The 27,026-nt window shown below is 38.7% G+C and overlaps 2 protein-coding genes and 1 pseudogene across 2 annotated transcripts in view; 1 reads left to right on the forward strand and 2 right to left on the reverse strand.

Annotated features, from left to right (window-relative positions):
• The first annotated feature begins 5,281 nt into the window (after positions 1-5,281).
• On the forward strand, positions 5,282-9,528 carry CSTB (cystatin B). Its single transcript, XM_027843656.1, has 3 exons — positions 5,282-5,420; positions 8,475-8,576; positions 9,294-9,528. Exons 1-3 carry the CDS (start codon positions 5,355-5,357, stop codon positions 9,420-9,422), a joined length of 297 nt encoding a protein of 98 aa, XP_027699457.1. The 5' UTR covers positions 5,282-5,354; the 3' UTR covers positions 9,423-9,528.
• Positions 9,529-16,632: 7,104 nt separating this feature from the next.
• LOC114029276 lies at positions 16,633-18,349 on the reverse strand (annotated as a pseudogene).
• A 3,372-nt stretch (positions 18,350-21,721) lies between these two features.
• Positions 21,722-27,026, reverse strand: part of PDXK (pyridoxal kinase) — a 78,520-nt gene continuing 73,215 nt past the window's right edge. Inside the window, exon 11 of the mRNA XM_027843662.1 lies at positions 21,722-25,548. Coding sequence (XP_027699463.1) covers positions 25,436-25,548 — 113 coding nt within the window. The 3' untranslated portion in view covers positions 21,722-25,435. The remainder of the gene's footprint in view (positions 25,549-27,026) is intronic.

A 27,026-nucleotide genomic window follows, 5' to 3' on the forward strand; every position in this document is an offset into this window, starting at 1 on the left:
GGCAAGTCACTTAACCCCAATTGCCTAAAAAACAAACAAAACAAAAAAAAAACAAAAAAAAGAGGCAATACTCAAGAGCAAAAAAGACTGTTGAGGAGGGATAGGATAAAAAGAGAGAAAGAAGGAAAAGAGAAAGAAAATAGGATGGAGGGCAACATATAGTTAGTAATCATAACTAACATTAATTGGGATAATAGTGAATATATAGATTAATTTTGGTAAAATTGTCATTTTTATTATATTGGCCCTGCCCACTCATGAACAATTAATATTTCTCTGTTTATTTAAATCTGATTTTATTTGTATAAAAAGTTTTTTATGATTTTCTTCACATAGTTCCTAGGTTTATTTTGGCAGATGTACTCCCAGGTATTTTATACTGTCTGATGGTTTTGTTTTTTTTTTTTTTTTTTGGTTAGGCATTGGGATTAAGTGATTTGCACAGGGTCACATAGCTAGTAAGTGTTATGTGCCTGAGGCCGGATTTGAACTCAGGTCCATCCTGAATCCAGAGCTGGTGCTGTATCCATCGCACCACTTAGTTGCCCCTGTCTAATGTTATTTTAAATAGAGTATCTCTAGCCTATCTCTTTCTGCAGAATCCTGTTGGTGATATGTGGGAATGCTGAAGATTTATGTGAATTTACTTTATATCCTGCTACTTTGCTAAAATTATTAATGATTTCAATTAACTTTTTAGTTGAGTCCTTAGGATTTTCGAAGTATATCATCATATTATCTACAAAAAAAGATAGTTTTATTACCTCATTGCCCATTATGATTCCTTCTGTTTCCTTTTCTTCTCTTATTGCTGTTGTTAGGATTTCCAATACAATATTGAATAACACTGTTGACAGTGGGCATCCTTGTTTCACACTGGAGCTTACTGGAAAGGCTTCTAGCTTATCCCCAATACAAATAATACTTGCTGATGGTTTTAGGTAAATGCATCTTATCAATTTAAGGAAAAGTCCTTTTATACCTAAACTTTCAAGTGTTTTTAATAGAAATGAGTGTTATACTTTATCAAATGCTTTTTCTGTATCTATTGATATAATCATATGATTTTTGTTACAATTCTAGTTTTCAAGGTGTTGTTTTTTTCTTAAGATTTTGGATTTCTTTTTCTAGTTGGTTAACTTTCTTTTCATAATTTTCTTGATTTTACTGTATTGCTCTTATTTTTCTTCCTAATTTTTCCTCAATCTCTCTTATTTGATTTTTGAAGACCTTTTTAAGTTCTTCCAAGAACTCTTTTTAGGCTTGTGACCATTTGACATTGCTCTTTGGGGTAGGAGTGGCTTTTTTTACTTCACTGTCATTGTCTGAATATGAACCCAGATCTTCTCTATCCCCACAGTAGCTATCTATGGATTCTTTCTCTTTTGCTTACTCATTTCAGTTTTATTTGTAGTAGCTTATTATTATAGTCAGCTCTAGTCCCTTGGTGTGGGGAATGGTGTGCCTGGCCTCAGGTCTTTCTTACTGTTATTTTCTGAACTCTGTCAGGGGCCCAACCTCAGGCACTCCTCTGCACCACCAAGCCAAGACTAGGACCCCCAGCCATGCTGTGCTGCAAATGCTCTTGCTCTCTGCAGACTGCAACCTTTAGCTCTCCCCAATGGCTTGGAACCAAAACCAGGTACTTCCCTCCTCATTTTGACTGCATTGGTCTTATTTGTGCAAAAACTTTTTACTTTTATATAAGCAAAATTATCTAATTTACCTCACATGATACTCTCTATCTCTTGTATGGTCATAAACTCTTCTCTTATCCAGAGATCTGACAGGTAATTTTTTTTCATCCCTAATTTGTTTATGATATCACCTTTTATGTCTAAAGCATGTGCCCATTTTGACGTTATCTTGGTATACGGTGTTAGATATTGGTCTAAGCCTGGTTTATGCCTATTTTCTAGTTTTCCCAGAAATTTTTGTTGAATAAAGAGTTTATGCCCCATTAGCTTGGATCTTTGGATCAAACACTAGAGTTACTGTGGTTAATATATCGTGGTCAATGTATTGTGTGTCAATATATGGACAGTTGTCAATACTGTGTGCCCAATCTATTCCATTCAGCAACCACTCTTAGCTAGTACCAGATTATTTTGGTTTCCACTTTGTAGTATATTTTGAGACCTGGTACCACTAAGTAGTGTTAACAAATGACAAGAAAATGAAGACGCTCATTTTGTAAATTGTAAAATATGATTTTAAGGCAATTATATACCCTGCTTATCAAGACAATATAATGTTATAGAAGTGAAAAAAATAAGGATAGAAAAATTTGAAGAAGTATTAAATGAAAATATGTAAATGTCATAGAATATTTTGATTTCTTGTTGAAGTTACAGTTGGTTCAGGTGTGAAAGAATTCACCTGGACCTTCTCTGTAGCCATTGGTGATGAGTTCAGGGTGGATCCCAAGAATGTTGGGGTGCTACATGAAATGATGAGGAATAGATGTTCAGGTCCTAGTGTCCTGAAAGAATTCACTGTGACAGTCTCCCAAAGAAAGGCATTTATTGGGGTGATGTACGCAAGTGGGCCTGCTCCCTGTGAGGCAGAGCCCCAGTGGGCTCTACTCCACGTAGGAGGCAGAGCATAAGCCACAGGCCCTGCTCTCCTAAGGGAGCCCAGCTGCCTCTGCTTCCTGTAGGAGGCAAAGGCTAGCTAGGTCAAAGATATGGTTTAAATACAATTTTACAGAATAGGGGGAAGGAGAAAGAGAATAGGAGGAGCAAGCATAGCTCCAAAATGCCTAGGGAGGGGAAGAGTTTTTCTGGAATTGAGGGTGCTTTGTGAAAGCACACAATGAAGTCCACAGTGGGGGCTTCAATGCAGAGTCCTCTTTGATCTCTTTTCTGGCTGGTCACATCCTGCGTCTTATGTCCTATCTCAGGTCCTGCTTGCTCTATCTGCCTCAAGCACTCTTTTTTACCTCATCATTGTCACAAATTTTCAAATCATTTTGTAAATGGGGCAATAAATGACACGTTCCAGGCAATGATTTCCTTATGTACATTTCATTAAGCTAATTTTGCCTTTGGCTAGTACGAGGAGATCTAAGAGAAATCCTTTTTAACGATGTGTTTATGGCAAGATGAAGAGTTTTGGGTTTTTGGGTTTTTTTTTGCAAATGTAAAAAAAAAAGTCAAATAACCCCCAAGTCCAATTAAATGTATTTATGGTCTGAGAAAGGACTTGTAGGGGAGAGAGTTCTTCAGCTGCTCAAAGGGGTGAGATAATACAGTTTCTAGAGGCTGGGGACAACTAGGTGGTGCATTGACTAGAGAACTGTGCCTGGAGTCAGGAAGATCTGGGTTCAAATTTGACCTCAGACACTTACTAGCTGTGTAACCCTGGGCAAGTCACTTAATCCCTATTTGCCTCAGTTCCTCATCTGTAAAATGAGGACACACAGGAGAAGGAAATGGCAAACCACTCCACTATCTGTGCCAAGAAAATTCCATGGACAAGTTCACGAAGTCATGAAGAATCAGTTACACATGACCAAATGACAACATTACTATTAAGAGGAAATAGGTTTTATGCCATTTCAGTTTTTCCACTTATCTCAGTACACTTGCACAAGAGTATTTCCAGACTGCCATTTCCTGCAGGCTGGTTATGCACATACCCAAAGATCAAGCAAGGTTTAAGCATGGAGCCCATTTGGGTAACTTTGCACACCAGGATATAGCACGATTATAAATGAATCATTCAACAAGTATTTAATTACCTACGATGAGGTTCCAGGAGAGGCAGGTAGGTGGCAGAGTGGATTGATCACTGCGTTTGGAACCAGACTCATGTTGCTGAGTTCAGATATGACTAACCTCAGACACTTACTAGTTGTATGACCTTGGGCAAGTCACTTAACCCTGTTTGCCTTAGTTCCTCATCTGTAAAATAAGGTGAAGGAAATAGCAAACCACTCTAGTATCTCTGACAAAAAACCCCAAAATGGGGACATTGACAGTTGGACACGACTGAAAAAGACAACTCAACAACAAATGTTAGAGACACAGTAGTGTAAGGGAGTCACACGGTCAAATTTACACTTAAGTAAAATTACTTTGGAGCATAGGAGGCAGTGGTGAGAGACTAGAGGCAGGAAGAGCAATTAAGAGGTTAATGGAATAATCTAGGTGAGAAATGATAAGGCCTAGAACTAAACTGGTAGCTCTGAGTGACAACAAAGGGTCCAAAACAAGAAATGCTATGAAGATACAGAGGGAAATGTTTGGTTTGACTATTTGGGGTGAAGTAGAGTCCATGAAAATGTGAAGATTAGAAGTTTAGGATATTTGGAACGAGGGAGAGTGAGGAGTCCACGATGATGCTTTGTGGAACTGGAAAGATGGTGAAACCTTGCAAAAACTGGGAAGTTTGTAATTCTGGGGTGCTTGGGCCAACCATCAATTCCTTATGTCTGTGCCTTAACTTAGTTTTCAAATGTGTTGTCACCTATGTTTTACTGTATTTTTATTGTTTAAATATTCCCCATCACATCGTAATGAGGTTCCCCCGTCCCAGAGAAGCAGAGCAGGTCAGCCTCCTGGGGCAGAAGGGCCAGGCGGTGTGGGGGGAGCTGAGGCGAGGCAGGGGGGCGCCCCAGCCCCCCAGGAGCTCCTGGGGCGCTCAGGGTGGGAACGGGGGGGGGCTGCCCCGGGGCGGCCCCGCCGGCGCAGAGCCCGGTCCACACAGTTCCTTAAAACCAACTAATAAATTTCGGGGTCAGTGGGGTGGAGGGGTCCCGGAGGGATTCCAGGTCCGGGGCTTCGGGTCCGGGCCCCCCCTCCTTGAGACTCTTCACAACTTCAGCTCCTCTCGCAGGTAAAGGTACTCTCACTGCCTTCCTCCCAGGGAGTTCGGAAGCGCTTTGTTAGCCTCTGGTGGCGCCACAGGAATGTAAGCCGTCCAAGAAGCCCGGTTTTCACGAACTTTCCCAAAAGCGCCTCCGAAGCGCAAAGCAGAACAATCGGAACCAGAGACTTCCTCATTCTTGCTCTTGACTGCGAGGCAGCGGGAGAAACCAACGGCTGAAGTTTCGGGGGGTGGGAGGGCGAGGGAAGCGACGACGCCTCCGCTTCGGGTGAACACAGAGCACACAGCCCGTTAATTCCTGCCTCGGCTTCTTCTCCCTCTGTCCTGTCCCTGGGAGCTTCTCCTGGGGCTTCTTGATTCTTCTCTGCAGCCCTCGCAACCTTTCCCCCCCTCACCCTCTTGGAGGCAATGGACCCGGCGGATCACGTGGCGGGACGGAGCTCGTGACCGCGTCCCCTCCCAGGTGTTGTCACTCGGTCCAGCTCTCGGTCCCTCACTCCGTCTCTGCCGCCGGACTTGCAAGGATGCTGTGCGGGGGAGTGTCGGCCGCCAAGCCGGCCACGGCCGAGACGCAGCAGATCGCGGACCAGGTAAGAGCTGCGTCGGAGCCTGTGGGGCCTCGCTGCCCGGGAGGCACGGCCGCCGCCCGCCTGCCCCGCCTGCCACGCCTTCCCCTCCGTCCGTGGGAGGCTTTCGGGTGGGCAAGGCACCGCCGGGGTCTCTTCCGTCTCTGAATCTGAGACCCCTCCCGTAGGTAGGGACCAGAAAGAGCCCGACTCAGTGTTTACTGAGCGCCTACTGTGTGCGACCCTGGGAATCCCGAAAGGAGAAATGAAGCTTCCAGCTTTGTCTGTAGCAGCACCTTGTTCACGGGCCACACCTGGAACTCGGCTTTAGCGCTGGAAGCGACTCCGGAGTTAGCGTCCTCCGGGCCCGTCGTGCCCACAAAGTCCCCCAAGTCTAAGGGCAGCCTAAGCTGCAGTAACTTAAGTGTAAATGCTTCAGACTTACAGAAAGCCTCATTCGAATGCTTATTAACTTAAATTTATGTTCACTTATTTTTGTGGGCGTCCGGTTATGCGTTGTGTGTGCGACCTTCTTTGGATTTCACTTTCTTAGACCGATGGATGATCGTCACATCCATCCCCTTGGGCTGTTTCTTGTATGTTCGAATCCAAACCTTGTTGGGGGAAGTCTTTATAAGACTAAGGTGAGAAATGAGGATTAATGAGCAGCAGATGATTAAAGTTTTTACAAAGTTCAGAAATCTAGGGTGATGTATATAGGTATGTATATATAAATAACACAATGAATGGGATTATAGTGTTATATGTAGCCCTTGAGTTTTGATAAGAAAAAATTAATATTTAAAAATTTAATTAACCTTTCAAATGTTTTTGGAAGTTTGTAGCTTTATTAAAACTTAAAACTCAGGCAGCTAGATGGCGCAGTGGATAAAGCACCTGCCCTGCAGTCAGGAGGACCAGAGTTCAAATTCAGCCTCAGACCAAACACTAGACCCTTACTAGCTGTGTGATCCTGGGCAAGTCACTTAACCCCAATTGCCATAAAACAACAACAACTTAAAACTGCTCTAAGCTTTGGGACATGGTGTACTTGTTCCTTGGAAGGTGGGGTTCTTTGAAGGAAGAAGGAAGTAATCATTTTAAAGTTATGGCATTTAACTAGCGAAATGAGAGGCTACTCATCTTGACTCATAAACCAGAAGTTTCCAAGCTATTTTTGGTTCTTATGGGAAGTGTTAGTAATGACTAGATCTTAAGATAACTAGATTACAGGGAATAACCATACAACTTCTGTAAAATAAAACTTACTAAAAGTCTTTTTTTTCTTCTCTTCTCTCACCAGTAGAGAACAGGAGAAAACACCATTGGTATCACTGTTGTTTTCTTTTTTAAAATATATTTTTTGGTTCCTTCAGTCTTTACATCACGGTCATTTTCCACCTCCACTCTCTTGTGGCAAAGAAAAACCATCAAAAGCATAATGACTGTACCTCACCATGTACACAAAAATCTGTTTTAGTAGTTCCCTTCATCTCTGTCATGAGGAAAAAAGCTTTATTCTTTGGGACCTTCTTTTCTTTGTTTTTTCTATTATTTTGAATTCAATTTCTTTGTGAAGACTTTTTTCACTTAATTGTTGTAGCCATTGTGTATATTCTTTTCTGCTTATTTCACTCCACATCAGTTCATATATGTCTTGCCATGTTTCTCTGGATTCCTTGTCATTTTATGTTCTATAATTCACAAACCATCATTTTTTCTGCCATACCTCAGTTGATGGGCATGCACTTCTTTTCTAGCTCTTTGCAAAGAATACTGCTATGAATTTTGATTACAGACTGAACCTGCCTCTAACTTCTGGGTGGCCTGAGCAAAACAGAGCAGGCTAGAGACAGGAGAGTCTGGAATCAAACAGGGATGTATGTGCCAGGGCCCCACCCCTGGTGGGGGGGACCCAAGGTAGTAGGGTTGAACTTTGATTTATTTACTTGTGGCTCAACAAAGAGTCAAACAGTGTAGTGTAGTAATAGTGGTGAGGCAAGGTTGTCTACTGACAGAAAGTCTGTTCATAGCAGGGCTTCATGTCTGGGCCTATTGGTGCTTGCTTGAGCTCAAAATCAGTTCTAGAAGGTGAGTGCAAAGGATTGTTGTTATGTCAAGCTCAGGGCAGAGCTTGTTTGCTGGGCCTTAACTCTGCAAAACAGGGTGTCTCCTAATAGTATCTTGACAATATTTTGGTATTTATTGGGACTTTGTTGCTATCTTTGACTTCCCTGGTATATATGCTGGGTCAGAGGGAAGTTTTGTCCCTTTTCTTGCATAATTACCAAGTAGTATTCCAAACAGATAAACCACTTCCCATCTATCAATATGTCTCTCTAACCATGACCATTAGATGTTTTCTAATATCTATTAGATATTAGATAATTAATTAAAATGTATGAAAATAGATAATTTCTAATTTGCATAGTGTAAATGAAACCTCAGAGCTGTTTTGATGTGCATTTCTCTTACATTTGGAACAAACATGGTGTCAAACTCAAATAGAAATGGGCCACTGAAGGGTGCATTATGTATTTTTTTTAATCTGTTAACTAGTTTCTTACTACATTCTAGTAATTGTTATTGTCCACTGTAATACCTCTGGTGTAGTGGATCAGCCTGAAAGCCTTATTTTGAAAATATTTTGTTCATATATTTTGACCACTTATGTATTGAGGAATGGCTTTTAGTGTAATAAATTTTTATCCATTTTCTGTGACTTTTGAATGTCAGACCTTTATTGGTGTTAATTGTGTAAAAGCTTTTTAAATTGTATATACTTAAAGTTGTCAATTTTCTCTTTTATGATCTGTATTCCTTGTTTGGTTAGGAATTCTCCCCCCACTAATCACAATTGTAAAAAATGCTCTTTCCTAGAGTTACCAGTTTTATTTTTAAGATATGTCACTACTCCACATACACTTAAAGGTTAAGATTAAGATGATTACTGTAATCGGCTCCAAATCTCGTCATCAGAACAATCATTATATACATTTATCACTTGGATTCAAGTTGTGTTTTTCCTTCTGTTCTAATTATTCATATACTTTTTTTGATTTGTTCTTTATTCCTCAGGTAAAGGCACAGCTTGAAGAGAAAGAAAATAGGAAGTTTCCAGTCTTTAAGACTATGGAATTTAAAAGTCAAGTGGTTGCTGGAACAAACTACTTTATTAAGGTACCATGCAGAAGTACAGTGGTTCTCTAATCTGAAACTGTGTTACTTTAGGTGCCTTCATGAATACTTTTTAGTTAATTGTTTGTGGAGGACTCTAGTAAACTTTAAGGGGCAAGCAGAGGTGATGGTATTTTTTGTTTCATTAACTAAATTAAATACTCCATAAGTACTAGACACCGAAAGCAACAAAAGCATTGAAGGAGGTGAGGAGAGAGAATTGGGACATAAACTAATCCTACCCCATGCAAAAAACCTGGGGGATGGAGAAGAGTTTTGAGGCAGGATGTGAAGATCAATCCTTGCCTTTGAAGCAAAGAAGTAAAAGGAAGAGTGGTGGGAATGATCCCTGCCCTTCAAACTCCCTCTCTCTCCCTCCCCCTAAAAAAAAAAAAAGTAGGAAAAATCTTGGGATTTTTCTAATTGTAAATTGGGTAATTTCTGATCCTCTGGTACCAATACAGTAACTAACCTGTAAATTACTGTCATGTACATCTTGTTTGTTTACTTTTATGTGTGGTGTTCAGCCATTTCAATTGTGTCCAACTCTTCATGACCCCTTTAGAGGTCCTCTTGGCAAAGATACTGGAGATGTTTGCCATCTGCCTCATCACTTGTCTCTATACTAGTCATATAAAGTGAACCTTTTCTTAATATTCAATCTAAATAGAATAAAATCTGTTGTTTAATCTACAACTGTTATTTATTTTTGCTTCTTAGGTTCATGTTGGTGAAGAGGAATTTATACATATTCGAGTGTTCGAAAGTCTCCCTCATGAAAACAAACCATTGGTTCTATCCAGTTATCAAACCAAGAAAACCAAGAATGATGAATTAGTCTATTTTTAATGCACTATTTTGAATAGTGGCCCTTTGTTCTTTTATGTGGGTACATTAGATACATCATATGGGCAGGTATTAAAATTTGGGACAATAAAAGAAATCTGATATTTAATAAGTAGCTTTCTGTTTTCTAACTCTGATATATGACCACAGATCATTTCATTATTCATCCATGATTTTCAAGTACACTGAACTTATGTAGCAATACAGCTAGGCCTTCTCTGGGCCTCAGTATCTATAGTTCAACCTTTCAGTTTGTAAAAGATTGATGATATCATTCCTTAGAAGAACATGCTGGAGACCTAATTTTTACCTTTTGGCTGGGGTGGTCATGAAGTTTATAGATTTAGAGATAATCTAGTTAACCCCTTCATTTTCAAATGAGGAATCTGAGGCCTGGAGAAATTAAACAACTTGAATAATTTCATACAGATAATAAGTAGCAGTATTCGGACTCATCTGGTTCTAAATCCAGTGCTCTTCCCACCAGGTCGCTGTGTGCTGATGTTTTAATCCAGCAGGTGGCCACCCTGCAGGGGACCTGCAAATCTCTTGGCATTAATTATATCCACACCTAATTGGTTTCTTTTAGTCGCCCACGTTGAAATTTTCATTTGTAACAGAGTAAGGCTTTTGTGGGCTGTAATTTGTGAATGACCACTTAATTCATCATCACTTTCCTGCTTGCTGAAATGCTGTGATAAGACTTTCCTTCTTTCCCTCTACCCCACAACCCGGCCCAGGCCCCTTCCCTTCTCTTGTACCATGGATTAGCAAAGTTGCTTCCTGTACATGATTGGCCCCAGCTTTGCTAACACGTCTTGTTAGCCACATAAGACATAAAAAGTTTTAGTCACACATAGTAGAGGCCACTTGGACGTGGTGGATTTCTGAAAACCACACAAGTCACTATATCCTTCCTTATATTCTGTCCTGATGACCAGACATTTCTATATGGTCATGCAGTCAGAAGAACGAAGTGCCCTAGTATCTTTGTTGTATATTCCTGCTGTGTTAGGGCAAAGTAAACCTCCGTTTTCAAACTGTTCAATGACAAGTGCCTCATTTTGTTTCAGTATCAAACCCTAAACTCGGAGTGCTGGCATAAGAGCCACATCCAACAGATGGGCTAGTGGGTTGTCAAAATATTAGGAGAGACCCTGTTTCCAGAGCTAAGGCCCAGTAAGTAAGCTGTGTCCTAAGCTTGGCATAACATCAGTCCTTTGCACTCACCCTCTGGCAAAATCATACAATTATCGTATTGCTCTGACCAGCACCAGGTGTTCTACAAACACTTGCTGTATCAGTGTTCCGGTCCTGAAGTCCTTCAATGAATCACACTTGTCTCATTGTTGGTGTTACCCCTCATTGTTAGGGCTGCAGTTCACTGTGTAGCCATTGGTATAAGTATCAAGGTTTAGCTGCACTAAGGTGGATCTCCCCACTAAAAGTGGAGCCCTGGCATGTGTCTAATTTGGCTCCTTGCTTGCAAGTCATTTTCCAAACATTGAGATTAAACTTGGTTGATTCCTGACTCCTGTTTCTAGCCTGCTCTGTTTGACTCCAGCCATCCACAGGTTAGAGGCCAGTTTGGTCCAGTTTGACAGAGTTTTGATATTTTCTCATTGGGTCTACCATGGTACTGTCAGGCAGCTATGATCTTATGCCCTTTGTGAGCATGGACCAAAACATACATTAAATAATGCTTAAAATCTCACGTACTAGTGGAAAAAGTCACGAAATTGCAACCTGCTTCTAGAGGATGACATCATCCCTGACAAATTGTCATATTGAATATATTTGAAATTCCATTTATGGGTCTTTCTGCCTTCCCAGGAAACTAATTTATTAAGTTTTTCTTTATGCAAGGGAACATTTACTATCTGTAATTTCTACCCATTGATAAAATGTAAGCTCTCTGAGGGAAAGGGTTGTCTCACTTCAATATTTGGTTGGGTTTTTTTTTTTGCTCACTTCAGTATTTGTATCTCCAAAGTTTAGCATAAAGTACAGGCTTAATAAATCATCGATTGATTGATCCCAGTTCTGCCATCTAGGTCCAAACAAAATAAAGCTGTCTTCTACATGCCAGCCCTTCCAAGTATTTGAAGCCCCTCGATGCATTGAATGCTGGACTTGAAATCAGGAAGACTCGGGTCCTCCTTCACTTATTAGCTGTAATTCTGGAAAAGTCATTTAACCTGCTTGTCTCATTTATAATAGCACCCACCTCCCAGGGTTGTTGTGAGGTCATATAAACTTTCAATGTAAAATGCTTTACAAATCTATATAAATGTTATCTATTATACCTTAATAATAAAGAGATCTAGACTTGGAGAAATTGGAGTAATGTCTTTTTTTAAATTTAATAACAAAAGTATTTTCCCCCTTCCATTGAAAAAAGGAAAATGAAAACAAAAAAACTTGTTAGAAATTCTTGCATTTGGCTATGTCCAATCATATGTCTGTCTCTTCACTTCTGTTGAGTCCATCACTTCTGTTAGGAGGTGGGTATCTTGCTTCATCATTATCTCTGGAATCATGGCTGGTCTAAGTTTTTCAAATTACTTGTCTTTACAGTGTGTAGTGTATTGTTTTAGCGTTGTATGATTTATAGTGTTGTTTTAGTTCTCACTTCCCTCTGTCATAATTTTTGAAAATTGTCCCTTTCATCATTTAACCATATAGCATATTAATACATTAATATAATTTGTTCAGCCATTCCCCAATTGATGGACATCTCCTAGGTTTTCTTTTCTAGTATAAAAAAAACTTAAGACATATTTTTGTGTATATGAGCTCTCTTTTGCTGGTTCCAAGGGTAGTTTAGTAATAACATTTAGGGCCAGATTGTTTCCAGAATGGCTGGTTCACAGCTCCACCAACAGTTCATACCAGCTAGCTTACAACTTTTTCCGTATTTGTCATTTTCCATTTTTGTCATCTCTGCCAATATGATAGATGTGAAGTAAAACATTGGAGTTTTAATTTGCATTTCTGTATTAGTGATTTGGAGCTGTTTTTATATGGCTGTTGATAATTTAGTACTTTGAAAACCACCTGTCCATATCTTTTGACTGTTTATGAACTGGAGAATGGATTTTCTTCTTATAAATTTGTTCGGTTCCTTATGTATCTTGAAAATGAGACTCTTATCAGAGCAACTTGGCTGCAAAGACCTTTCCTCAGTTAATGGTTCCCTTCTAACTTTAGCTGGATTGGTATTTTTTATATAAGTAAAATTGTATACTTTATAATCTGATCCTAACTTGTTTGGTCATGAACTCTTCCTTTATCTGAGGTCTTAAAGTTAATTTTCTTTCTCTTCTGAATTATTTATAATGTCATTATGTCTAAAGCTTATCTTCATATACAGTATGAAATAAATGTTGGTGTCTGGCGTTTTTCTGCCATATTATCCAGTTTCCCTAGTAGTTTCTGTTAGAGAAGTGGGGTTTGTTTCTTTTTTTGGGGGATGAGCCATGTCTTTTTTAACACATGTTTTGTGTCCCATGGCCAAGTCCCTTAAAACTCTGAGTTTCAGTGTCCTTTGTTAATTAAGATAATAATGCTTGTAGTATTATTAACTCAACCCTACTGCATAGTTATGAGAGTGAAATAAGTACACACACAAACACATACACATAATAACAATTATATTATGTACAGTAGAGAATATATAAATGTTTTGCAAACCACTTGAAAGTAATACATAAATGTAGCCATTATTACTTGTAAGTTATTATTTATTACTTGATATGTAGTCAAAAGAATAAAATACTTATCTGGATCTTGGTGGCTGGCTGCAACTGATTCTTAATTCACATCATGGATGAAATGCACCACTTTGTCAATGCTATCTCTAAAATGTGCACAGAGCTGAACACAATCTGCTGCACTTTGTACTTGTCAAGCCCCGGCCATGGTATTAACATTTTTCTTTGCTGGACACTTTGTGGTTTGAAAAAATGATATTTTATTTTCCCCCAATTACATGTAAAAACAATTTTTAATTAAAGTTTTGAGTTCCAAATTCTATCCCTCCCTCTTTTCCCCTCTCCCTGAGAGGTAAGTAATCTCATACAGGTTATACATGGGCAATTGTGTAAAATATTTCCATATTAATCATTTTGTGCAAGAAGACTACAACAAAATGGAATAAAGAGAGAAATATAGTTATCCCTTCCACTTTGTGGGGATAGGGGGGCCGGTGCCTTCACGATCTGGAAAAATGGGTAAAATTTTTTGGTCCTCCCTTTGTACCAGAAAAGAAGTCTGAACTTTTTTCTTTTTCTTTTATGGGGTGTTTACAAAACCTTATTGTAAAATTTGGGTTAAGTATTTGGTCCTCGGCTCTGTGTTATCTGCTGACCTTTGTGTGTCATCTGCAGCTTCTGCAAAACTCCCCCCAAAATTCCCATTTAATATTTTATGCCAACCTGTGATATATCAAAACTGTGTTGGGGAAAGTAGCAAAGTGGGAGGGATAACTGTAGTATCCTTCAGTCTGTCTTCAAACATAAATTCTCCCTCTGGAGGCAGATAGTATTTTTCATTGTAAGTCCTTTAGGATTGTCTTGGAGCATTGTATTGCTGAGAATAGCTAAGTCATTCACAGTTCATCATGCAATAGTTTTGTTATTGGGTATGATGTTCTCCTGGTTCTGCTCACTTCACTTGCTATCAGTTCATGTAAATCTTTATAGGTTTTTTCTGAAATCATCCTGCTTTTCATTTCTTATAGCACAATAATATTCCATTACAATCATATATCACAACTTTTTTCAGCCATTCTCCAGTTGATGGGCATTCTCTTAATTTCCAATTCTTAGCTACCACAAAAAGAGCAGCCATAAATATTTTTGTACAAATAGATCCTTCCCTTCCCCATCCCCCCCTTTAAAAATCTCTTTGGGATACAAAACTATTGCGGGATCAAAGGGTTGTATAGCCCTTTGAGCAGTTCTAAATTGCTCTCCAAAATGACTGGGTCAGTTCACTACTCCACCAACAATGCATTAGTGTCCCAGTTTTCCCACATCCCCTCCAATATTTATCATTTTCCTTTTTTGTCATATTAGCCAATCTCATAGGTATGAAGTGAGTTGTTTTAATTTTGTATTTCTCTAATCAATAGTGATTCAGAGCATTTTTTCATAAAACTATAGGTAACTGATTTTTGTCTGAAAACTGCCTATTCATATCCTTTGACTATCAATTGGGGAATGACTTGTATTCCTATTTGACTCAATTCTCTACATATAATTTTTCTCCAGAAATAAGTCTTTTATCAGCGATACTTGCTGTAAAATTTTTTTTCTCAGTTTTCTGCTTTCCTTCTAATTTTGGTTGAATTGGTTTTGTGCAAAAACTTTTATAATAATCAAAATGATCCATTTTATATTTTATAATGCTTTCCATATCTCATTTAGTCCTAAATTCTTCCCTTATCCATAGATTTGACAGGTAAACTATTCCATGCTCTTCTAATTTGCTTATGGTATCACCTTTTATGTGTAAATCTATTTTATATGTACCCATTTTGACCTTATCTTGGTATACATATTGTAATATGTTTTTCTATACCTAGTTTCCACCATGATGCTTTCCAGTTTTCCCAGAAGTTTTTATCGAATAATGAGTTTTTGTCTCAAAAGCTTGGATCTTTGGGTTTATCAAACACTAGATTACTATAATTGTTTACTACGATGTATTGTGTACCTAATCTATTCCACTGATCCCTGCCACTTTTTTCTTAGCCAGAACCAGACTGGCTTTTTTTCTCCCATTTAAAAGGCTTTTAAGTACATAAAAGTGCAAACTAGCTAGCAGCTTTATATTGAATGGTTATTACTACACAATACAGTTATTGTATAATTCACAACTTTTTGATAAGTATCTGGGCCCTACCTGATATATTACACAGGCCCTTTTTGCTACTAATTTCAAAGTTACTAACTCCCTGGGGACATGCCACCTTAGTATTGTTTTCTTAAGGCAAGAGACCAAACCATCTTCCCTAGCCTTAGTTCCAGTGATACCCTGTTAGACCCAGAGGTCAGGGCAGAACTGAGGGATTGTGAATGATGTTAGGTGCTATGAACAAACTCCAACGATAATGACATTTAGTCTTTTGCAAATGGTTATATCCAACGTGGTGCAAATTTCAGGGAGAAAGCCCAAATGCAGAAATACTTGTCTGTATTTTACAGTTTGGATCAAATACGGGTGCTAGCCCAGCTCTCTGGACCATCTGGGGTGAGAAGTATCAATTGCATGTTACCCCTCTCAAGTCAAATAACATAATTTACAAATGTTAACCATTAATGAAACAGGACATGGGCTCCTACCCAAATAGAATAGGGCTATTTTGTGCAACAAAGAATTACCATTGGCCTAGCTCAGCTCCACTCCACAGAACTTTGGGTAGGGCACAGGATTCAGGGTCCGGTGTGTTAAGGATTCAGAATCCAGGTTGTTGAGGCCACCCACACCATGACTAGAAAAGAGCTTTAAGGCCTAAGCTTTTATCCTACCTCACATCAAGCCGTCAGGGAGCCTCTAATCACCATATAACTATCCATGTATTTGTCACATCTGAATATAGCTCCATGTAGTTTGGGAGAAAAGGAGCCATCATTTCACAATGGAGCCATAGCTTCAAAATAATCACAAACAATTCAGTTTTTGAACTGTGAAAATTCATAAATACCTATAGATTTTTCAGGACCTATGAGCAAATGCAGCAGCTGACTGTATTTATTCAGTAACAAGAAAGCCATCCATTATACATGTGTCCATGTGGGTGGTATGCTGCCTTTGTGGTTGTATACAATGTAACAGCAAGGTAACTTTTTTCCTTGGAAAGTCTTTCAAAGAGAAATTTTTTCTGGTGTGATTCAGCAGGACCTACTCATCCATGGGATGGAGGAGTTACAGAAGCAAACAAAATAATTCTGTAGTTCAAAAACAACTTGGAATAAAATGACTATAAGTAGCTCTCAATTAAATATAACACTCCAGACAATTCCTTCCAGTGGTTTTGCTTTTACCATCTGGAGAAAATGAGATCTGGAAAGACTGAGAAATTTTTTTTTTACAAGCCAGAAGTCGGAGGAGCAGATTGCACAAGATCCTGGTCTTGGGGGCCCTTAAAGCTCCCTGGTTCCAAAGAACTTCCTAGAGCTTTAGTCATTGGAGGCATGGGACATGGGTACTAGACCTGTGTCAGTGACAAGAACTTCTGGTAGTAGCTCTTGGTGACATCAATCATCAGTTCCGGGGCACACTCTGGGAGCTCCCCAGAGAAGAGTCCTGGACAGTCCTGGACAGCCTGAGAAGATAGTGAATGGTGGGACTACAGTTTCAGGAAGTAATACTGTATTGTCTAGAATTTTGCAACAGTCTTTCAACACATAGCGTCAGCCAATTACACAGTTTTTCCCTGTGTGGACATAGGAACCAATTTGGGCTTCACTGACCACACAATCCTCTTTAATAAAGACATGATCACCAATGTGTAGAGGAAAGAATATAACTCCTTTGCTGAATTTCTTATATGGTGGCTTTATGATGCTATGGCTTTTCACAACACAGTGGTGCCCAATTCTTACATTTGCCAGATCCCCTTGAATAATACAGTCATTCATTATGATTGTCTTTCCATTTAGGACAGTTTTGGCTTCCACACAGAACTGACTGGTGACTAACTTTGTTTCCAGATGCCGTCTCAATGTACTCGGAATTATCGTAGAGTAGCTTGCTCAACTCTATCTCTGAAACCTTTGTCTCCAAAGCTCGTCTCTTTTCCTCTTGCTTCCAGTCTCCCCAGATTGTTTTAATAATTACCACTTTGCAATACAATTTGAGATCTGGCCAACTTCCTTCACATTTTTTCACTGAGTCCTTTGATATTCTTAAGTTCTTCCAGATGAATTTTATAATTTTTTCTAACTCTATGGTAGATTTATTGGTATGGCACTGAATAAGATTAATTTAGGTAGAATTGTCATTTTTATTATATTGGCTCAGGCTCCCTATGAGCAATTTTTCTTCTACTTTTCTTATTTGCTTTTTAAGCTTTTCTAGGAGTTCTTTTTGAACCAGAGACAAATTTACATTTTTCTTTGAGGCTTTGCAGGTAGCCATTTTGACACTGTTGTGGTCTAAGTTTGTGTCTTGATCCTCCCTGTCACCACAGTAACTTTTTTTAATTAAACAATTTATTTTTAGTTTACAACATTAACTTCCATAAGATTTTGAGTTTCAAATTTTCTCCCCCTTCCTCTCCTGCCCCCTCTCCAAGATGGCATGCAATCTGATATAGGCTCTACTTATACATATATATTAAGCATATTTTCACATTATTCATGATATAAAGAAGAATTAGAAATTATGGGAGGAACCACAAGAAAGAAGAATCAAAACAAAATAACAAAAGAAAAGGAGAGCAAATAGTATGCTTCCATCTGCATTCAGATTCCATAGTTCTTTCTCTGGATACGGGTAGCTTTCGTCATCATGAGTCTTTTTGAGTTCTTAGATCCTTGCATTGCTGAGAAGAGCCAAGTCATAGTAACTCTCTATAGTCAACTTTATTTTTTTGTTTGTTTTTTGGAGTTTTTTTGCTCATGTTCTCTGCCTATTTTGTGACTGTGCTTTTATGTAAGAGTTAGGCTGCTGCCACACTGTTCTAAGCTTCTTGTTTCTGGGCTTGTGGCCTTGCTACTGGCTTTCACTGGGCCTCAGAGCCTAACTGCCCAGTGGCTTACACTGGTGAGGGCTTCCCTATTGGCTTGTACTGGCCTCCCCAGGGGTGGGATCCTGCTGCTGGCTGGCTTCAGGAGCAGGGTCTTGCTGTCAGTCAGCAATGGGGGTTGGATCTTGATGGTGGGGCCTTGTTCTGCTGCTGGTCTGGAACTCCTGGCTTGCATGTGGGGCTACTGCGGGGCGAGAGGCTCACTAGGGGATTGCCCTGAGGATCAGAGCCTTTGTGCAATGTTACTGCATGAGACAGACCTCTCTTGGTAAGATGCTTCTCCAATCCTAAATTGGTTTTGAGGCATTTTTCAAGATTGTTTGGAGGGCAATTTTGGGAGGGCTCCAGGGAGTTCCTTCCCCACTCTGCCATCTTGGCACCAGAAATTCATTTTATGCTTCTTGATATAAGTCGTTCCTTGTTGAGTTTTTTTTTTAGCTGCCCTATCCTTGCTGATACACACTGACCTTGCAGTTTACTAGAACCCCTAGAAATGCTTCACGGGAACTATTTTCTAGGTTGGATTTTTTAAAATATGTAAGTATAGGATTTTAGTAAGATGAAATTAAAAATGATTATTCTAGCTGCAAATCAATTTAAAGTATTTATTAGACACCTACTATTGGGAATATAAATTAAAAAGTTAAGGAGATTACATTCTAATAGAGGTATATAACATTATGGAGGAGTGTTGACTAGGTGTTGACCAGGTCTGATTCAGATAGGTGTAGTGGTTCAGGTTCAGAACAAAATGAGACACTTGTAGACTACTTAGCCATCGCATAGAAAGGGTAGAATATTGATTCTATAGAGCACAACATAGCTTCCGTGCTTCTGCGCAAACTTGTTGGCAAACTGGGCAGAAACCTGAGTGAACACAGGAGATGCCCTCCCTTGTGCCTAGACCTTTGGTAGGCCTTGGCCTCCTATGCTGGGCCCTGCACTGGGTTGACTCCACCCCCTCCCCTATAATACTGGAAGTGCTAGAGAGTTACTTGTTTAGCCATTCCCCATGATGGCCATCCCCTCAGTTTCCAATTCTTTGCCACCACAAAAAGATGATACAAATATGCTAAAAATATAACTAGGCTAAATTTTTTGGACATGGTTCCAAATCCCTCTCCAGAATGGTTGGAGTAGCTCACAGTTCCACAAATAGTATATTAATGTACCTATTTTCCCACATCCCCTCCATAATTTATCATTTTCCTTTTGTCATCTTTGCCAATCTGATGGGTGTGAGGTAGTACTTCAGTTTGTTTTAATTTGAATTTCTTTAATTACTAGTGATTTAGAAAAATTTTTTCATGACTATTGATTACTTTGATTTTTTTCTTCAGAAAACTCCTATTTACATCCTTTGACCATTTATCAGTTGGGGATTTATAAATTGGCTCAGCTCTCATGAGATGTAATCTTTATCAGGGAAACTTGTTGCCAAGATCTCCACCCCTCCCTCTGAGGCTGCTTCTGGTTATTTTGGAATTACTCTATTTTCTTGGGCTTCTCAACCCACAGTGTTCTCCCCCCTCCCCAGGCAATCAGGGTTAAGTGACTTGCCCAGGGTCACACAGCTACTGAGTATCAAGTGTCTGAGGCTGGATTTGAACTCAGGTCCTCCTGACTCTGGGGTTGGTGCTCTATCTACTGCGCCACCTAGCTGTCCCTCACAGTGTTTCTTCATTATGTTTATTTATTTATTTTTTTCTTCTCTTTACTTCACATTTTTAGTCTCAGTTCTTGATTAGGAACTTTGTGCTCAGGACAATCTTCTCTTAGGCTGCACCCAGTCTCCTTGGTAACCATCTATTGTGGTTGATTCTGTCTCCGCTTCTGTCCTGACAGGCAAGGGTCAAGATCTGACTTCAGGTACCTGAATACTGGAGTTCACCTTGGCTTGGGATTCTGATTCTTGGTTGGCTTCCAGTCTGTTTTCCTGGAACAGCTTCTCTCCTCACTTCATAACCTGTTTGCCTACACTCACAATACCTTCCTTGGCAAGGCTCTTCTCCCCACCTCTGCTGGTTTTAATCTGGTTTACTAGAATTTATGTTGGATTCCTCAGCACAACCCATCTCCCTGCCATTTCTGCTTTCCACGTTTACTTGAGTTGGCTCTGGCTTACCAAGTGAAAACCATCCATCTTTGCCACTTCTGGACATATTACTGCACAGTTCTAAACTATAAGATTTCGATTCCATTTCTTTTTAGTTGTCTTTATTGTTGATATTTCTCAGATTCTTTACAGATATTTCCTGGGATTTTTGTGGAATGTGTTCAGCCATACTAGTATCTGCATTTTGCATACAGCTCAGCATCAATGTCAGAAAGAATAAGGAGAAATCTTCAGAAATGACCTTTGGGATCCAAACCAACAGCAGCTGAGCCAAGGACTCATCACACAGTGATGCTGCCTTTTAATGTGAACTTGAGAGGAATAATGCCATGTAGGAAATGAGCTAAGAGTGAGCCCACTCTCTCCAGAGATTGGGATGGGATAGGGGAGAGTATACCCCCCAGGATGTTGGAAGAAATGTTTGTATTTTTGTTATTGCTAAATGTTTGAAGTAAATTTGTTGTCGTGGTTTAGTTGTTTGACTCTTTGTGACCCCATTTGGGGTTTTCTTGGCAGAGATATTGGAGTGGTTTGCCATTTCCTTCTCCAGCTCATTTTACAGATGAGGAAACTGAGGCAAACAGGGTTAAGTGACTTGCCCAGGGTAAAACAGTTAAGTAAGTGTTTGAAGCTAGATTTGAACTCAGGTCCTCCTGACTCCAGGCCCTGCACTGTATCATAGACTGAGCTGCCCTTAAAGTAAATATCCCTTTGTAAAAGCTAACTGATGTTAAGTGGTTAAATGGAATTGGGACAACACTCACTGGCAACTGACAGTGGGGAGAAAACAGCCAAAAGGGACTTAAGTTGATGGCATTAGAGGAGAAAAACCCCAAATCTCTTTCCTCAGGGGGAGATATAGACAGCCAGACTCTAACAGAATACTCACTACATAATGACTGCTCTGATTGCTGGACAAAATGTGAACAAAACATGTGTGCTACTTCAGTTAGGGTGGCTTGCACAATTCCAAATGGATAAAACTCTCGTCTTACATTCTTTGTATTTGACCTAACATTCAATTTAAGTTTTCTGAGGTTAAAAAAAAATCAAAATACAGGCTGAGGTCCTATTCTATTAAAAGTAAAAAAATGGGGGCAGCTAGGTGGTGCAGTGGATAGAGCACTGACCCTGAAGTCAGGAGGACCTGAGTTCAAATGTGACCTCAAACCAAATACTTTACACTAGCTGTGTGACCCTGAGCAAGTCACTTAACCCCAATTGCCTAAAAATAAAAAATAAAAGTAAAAAACCAAAAACAACAAAAACAAAACAAAACAAACCAAAAAAAAAAAAAAACCAAAAAACTTCCTGATCAGCAGCCCAGAAACTTGCAATCAACTTCTTTAGTCAAGAGCATCAAATGACTTCATTCTAGGTGAAATTTTTCTTTAAATAATAAATCTCATAAAACAAACCTAAACACACAAATAAATATATATATTTATTATAATCATGTGCTATTAATAATTATTATTATTTTACATCAGGGCACTTCAGGAGTCACAATGTAGGCTTTCCCTTTGCCTATTTTACCCAACACTAAGAGAACCTTAATTAAAACTGACTCATGTATCAGTGTAATTAAAGCAATACTGGTTTAGTCTGCTGAAATTGCCAACAATGTATTTAAAAATAGGCTCTAATAATTCTGTTATGAGTAGTATAATAAACAATCATTTTATAAAAATCTAGTGACATAAATTGCAAATTAAAGTAGACTATTACAATCACCAGAGTAGTACCAGATAATGAATTAAAACAAGCTAATAAAAATGGACCATAGTTTTACAACCTTCTGTAAAGCCATACTTTAGTAACATCTTAACAGAGAAAGGACTGAAAAATGTAATCAATAATAGCTGACCTTTAAATAACACTTTAAAGTTTACAATGCACTGAGAAACAATTCAGATGCTCTAATGTTAACAAGTAATTCTGTTCCAACAAATCTCCCACAGCTTCTGATCACTTATTAGATCTCTTTGCAAGTACAAATCTGAGACTTTCTCATATTACTATTAAGTTATACCAGAGATATTTATATTTCCACTGAAAGATCTTTGAATTTGAAACTACAACTGCCACCTTTCCTCATATCAAAGGTTGATTGGGGATGTGTTCCACACATAAATCATATAAAAATCACTTTTGATTTTTATTGTATTCATGATGAAAAATAAATTTCATTTAAAATAAGTAGGATAATAAATGAAGCGATGAAGATACAACAATACAAACTTGTTTTCTTATGGAACTAAAATGATTTCTGTGTAATGATCTCATGTTAACACACAGATCTCTGCTATCAAACTGTACTTTTAAAGTATATATGTATGTATATATAGAATTAAAAAACCATATATGTATATGTACATACATATATGTGTATGGCATTGGGACTACTTTTGGCACAAAGTCCTTGCCCCTGAAAACTGTTTAAGGTCATGCTTCCAAGGACAAATGAATCATAAAGTGATAGCATTTCAGATTATTTCACAAATCCAGAAGAATTTACAGGAGGCCCTTAGTAGTAAAACATTTCTGGTTGTTCTGAGACAAGATACTAAATAAGCAAAACCTAATACAATACTGAATTTTACCATTTAAATGATATTTAAAACAATTTTAAAATTAGTGTTTGTCAAACCAAAATGTGCATTTTTTTTAAAGTCAAAGCAGTATATACCATAATTTCAAATCACAGATCAAGGATATATTCCCACCCCTTCAAATTTTAATACATTCATTGCATTTTCAGTTTTGTATTTCTACATCCTTCTTTCTCCTGCCCCAAAGTGCATACAGCCTCTAAGGTTAAAAACAATGCCTTGGATTTTCTGACATATTGCTATCTTGCTTTGATTCAAATTTGGTAATAGTTTATATACTAAGACTTTGTAAAGCCCCAAAGTTCACACTGATTTTAGACACTGCTCCTTCTGTTCTAATTTCTCTGGGGGGAGGGGAGGTCCTATGTCAGAATGTTGCAATCTTTTCACTTTGAAGTAACATCAACTAGGTCTCTTCTAAGAGACCTTGCTCTTTACCTCTGATTTGACAAAACATTCTAAGTCTCAAGAAGCACTATTTATTATCTATATATGTGTGGACTTGATGTAAAAAAACTGAACTGTCAACATGATGCAGGAAGTGATATTAGTGACTTCATTGACCAAGAGGAGTTAAACCACAAAGAAATGATCTACAATTGTTTATGTCTAACTATGACATTCATCAGTAGATTCAACTGTTAAAGAATAAATAGATTTTTTTTAATGAACATAAAATTATAAAGTGAAATGGTATAGCTAGCTTAACAGAGAGCAAAAATTACTCTTTGTTTTACCATAAGAAAAAAGTTAATAAATTTTCATTTCTGGAAGACAAAAGATTAAAAACATAGTTTGATAACCATAGTTAGCTACTAAGCTCTGCTTTGCTAACATAACTTAAATGGTATTTTTATTTGTGGGAGGGGAGGTGATGTGAAGAGAAAACATTTGGTTCTCCTTTCACCAACAACCATATCCCAAAACACCACTCATTAAAATATACCCAAATACGGTGCTGACAGTAGCTCGGCTTCTTTTCATTGTAGACTAGAGGGTTTCTCCAGAAGTCAAGTGATAAGAATCAGCCAATAAATTCTACAAAGATCACTCTACAGACAAATGGAGAGGGGAGTGATTTGCAACAAGTAGGTAGTGAAAGCTAAGCTGGAAGGACAGGTCGAAGGTGTTCAGAATAAATAATTCACCTAGTTATCCTACTCACTATAACTCTAATATTACCTTCTAAACCTAGGCAAGACAATGGGAGCAATCACCCTTCTCAGGTGAGAGGATTAGGGAGGGCAGAGCTACTCTCCAGTAAGTTCCTAGGTATGACCCGAACCAAGAAGGAAGGAGATCTGTGGATGGCTTTTCTGGAGCCAGCGGTGACGTCGGTACGAGGGAGGAACAAGCTGCAGAAAGCTTCTGTTGCTGGCTTTGAGAAGAGACCCTTTGCCTAAGGGAAGATATGAGAACTGGCCTTAAGGCCTCCTGGTTTTGAACTCTTTTGACAGGAATGTGGAAAGTAGAACAAAGACTTGTGACTATCGGGCAGTAGTGCTACATTGTAATTATAGAGTGTTTGACATCATACTATGAAATGTTCATATAAGTTAACTAAGAAAAACTAGTTTTCCAGGGGGAAAAAAACTACAAAGGAAATATTTCAATACTTTGCGTTCCTTGTTATGCCCTTCAGTGCTCTATATCCCCCATCCTAGTGTTCTTAGATCATCAGGTTCCTGATAAAAATGCTCATGGATTAACAAGTTCAAACACTACAAATTCTCTCTTCCTTAAATAAAGAGGATTTGCTTTCATGTATTGACAAAGAAACCAACAAATCAGGCATCAGCAAGGGAACTGTAATTGTGGGTGGGCAGTTACTTAATGGGTCCTGGCCTAACAGTTAGCTGGCTTCTTTTCTTTTAGTCTTGGAAAATTATCTGAGGTTACCAGAAATTTCAGAGAAGAAAGATTTGCTTTTATTCTTAGGGCAGAAACAAAGGAAAGGGTAAGGGGCATTTACTAGAGAAGTACAAAACTGCCACTCCAATGCTTTGGCTTCTGTGAAGACCAAGATAAGTTGTGGAAGGAAAAAAAAATAATGTATTACTAGAATTTTTAAAAAATTGAATGTATCCAAGGACCTTAAATTGTTCAGGTCAAGAAACAGTAGGTAGTCAACTCCATTGGCACTGCAAATGACTAACTGATAATATTGCATATGCTACTTTCCTTTCCCCAAGGAGTTCCAATCTCCCAGTACTCACCCTCCAGACTAATTCCATGAACAAATCTGGATGCTAAGGATTCTGAAAGAGACATCCTTGTGATATTGTCCAGGGCAGTATACAGAGTTGGATAAATTGAGGGGAGAGGCCTCTCCTTCTCTGAACAAGGAAATAAAATCCAAACATAGCTACCACATATTTTCACAACAAAAGATCTGCTGATACTTGACACTATTTTGTGAGAGAAAAAATATCAAGTTTAAGTCACATCTCTCAGGCAGACATTACATTTTTTACAGGAAGGGAAACAAAGACATCAATACATTGTGCGTTATTGGGTGACGTGTTCACATTCTTTATAACACAGTGGCTTCCACTATGATCTCTGGATTTTCTATATCCATTTTGCTTTGGACCATTCTCAGTTCCAGTTGGGCTGGACAAGGCTTCTTCCCTTTTCCAGCTTGTGCTGAAAGAATAAATCAGAATGTCAACTGAAAGGAAATGAAGCAGTGAAGAAAAATAGTTTCTTATTGCTTCCATTAGGAAGGAAGGAAACCTCTGCCTCACTGAGAAGGTGAAAGCTGCCAATAGTCAGGTTACTTTTATACTAAAGGCTAAGGTCGAGAAAGGGGCAACTGTTCTATGCAGATGATAATTTCCCCTCTAAAGGGCTAGGAAGAGATTCTTAGGATCGGATTACCTGGGGAAATTAGGGTTTGAATGACTGGTTTAGCTTTCTCATTCTCTAGAGGCATAAAAAGCCCAGTCAATGTAGAAATGGTGGCCTGGAGGTTTCAGTAGAACTTCCAATATATTTCAAGTGAAACAATCAGATGGATTCTCTTTTTTTTCCAAGTGATCCTACTTACAGTTAATTGATTTTGTCCTGCAACTGCCTAAGTCATGGTTCTTTGTCTATGAACTTAGTTCAAAAATTCAGCTGGCCTGTAATGACATAAGTTTAGAAATCCAGTTCTCTTGTTAATTACTGTCCTACTCTTGTGTCAAGGAAATCTGTTACCCTTGAAGGTGGCAGGTGGACATCAGGGAGTCTGGTCTAATATTTTTACACCACCAAGCTATCCTTCAAGCATGTCTGGTTTGTTAGAAGTCTAGATTCACATAATGAACATTTCTTAGTCACAGGAGGGAAGAAAGGGGTTATTGCTAGCCCTTATTCCCCATCTCCATCCAATCATATTTTCTTCCATCTATGATGCTAGTCTTCCTATTTTCTGTACTTCCCAAAACTATAAAGGATAGTTATCCCCCTCATTCAGGGTCTTAGCTTTGCTGAGGAAGCCGAGACCCTATTTATTGGTATATTTGCATTTTACTAATTGGACATGCTCAGAACTTTGTGCCTCAGTCTACCTTAATTTTAACTGTTACACAGGGATGATTTCTTGACTAAATGTTGTCAATTGTTGTGGTGAACATGAGGACTCTGGGGAGTTACATATTACTTGAATTCATTTACAAATTTGTTTTTATTGCATCTTATGATCCCTAGATGCCTAGAAGACAGGGGTCTTCTAATCCAGAGCCTTAATCTCTGGACTGGCCTCAGCCATGATATTTGGTATGGCTGGCAGGGACTGTTTGCAAAAACTACAAGGTTAAATTAATTGCTAAAGTAGGGAAGGGTGGGTGGTGTGAAAGAAAGAGAGCTTTGGTGACTGGATGGCCAGAGACAGAACCCAGGTATCTTGTGTTATTGGGTTCAGATGGGAAGCCTTATTACTGGGATAAAGATATTACTGGGATAAAGAGGAAACTCCCATTTATCACACTGGATAATGGGTATGATGAATGCTTGAGGAGTTTGATGAGGAATATAGGAAAATGGCAAATTTAAGTGTCCTTGGATCTTATTAACAGTTTTAGAAAAGCTAGGTTGCCAGTAAGGATAATGAAGAAAAATGGCCCTTGAATACTCAGCCT

Source organism: Vombatus ursinus, unplaced genomic scaffold (assembly GCF_900497805.2).
Source record: "Vombatus ursinus unplaced genomic scaffold, bare-nosed wombat genome assembly UNPS02014924.1, whole genome shotgun sequence".
Taxonomy (NCBI): Eukaryota; Metazoa; Chordata; class Mammalia; order Diprotodontia; family Vombatidae; genus Vombatus; species Vombatus ursinus.

Coding starts and splice junctions, on each gene's coding strand:
- CSTB (XM_027843656.1), top strand. CDS start 5,355: ATGCTGTGCGGGGGAGTGTCGGCCGCCAAGCCGGCCACGGCCGAGACG. Junction 5,421..8,474: donor CGCAGCAGATCGCGGACCAG/GTAAGAGCTGCG, acceptor TTTATTCCTCAG/GTAAAGGCACAGCTTGAAGA. Junction 8,577..9,293: donor GAACAAACTACTTTATTAAG/GTACCATGCAGA, acceptor TTTGCTTCTTAG/GTTCATGTTGGTGAAGAGGA.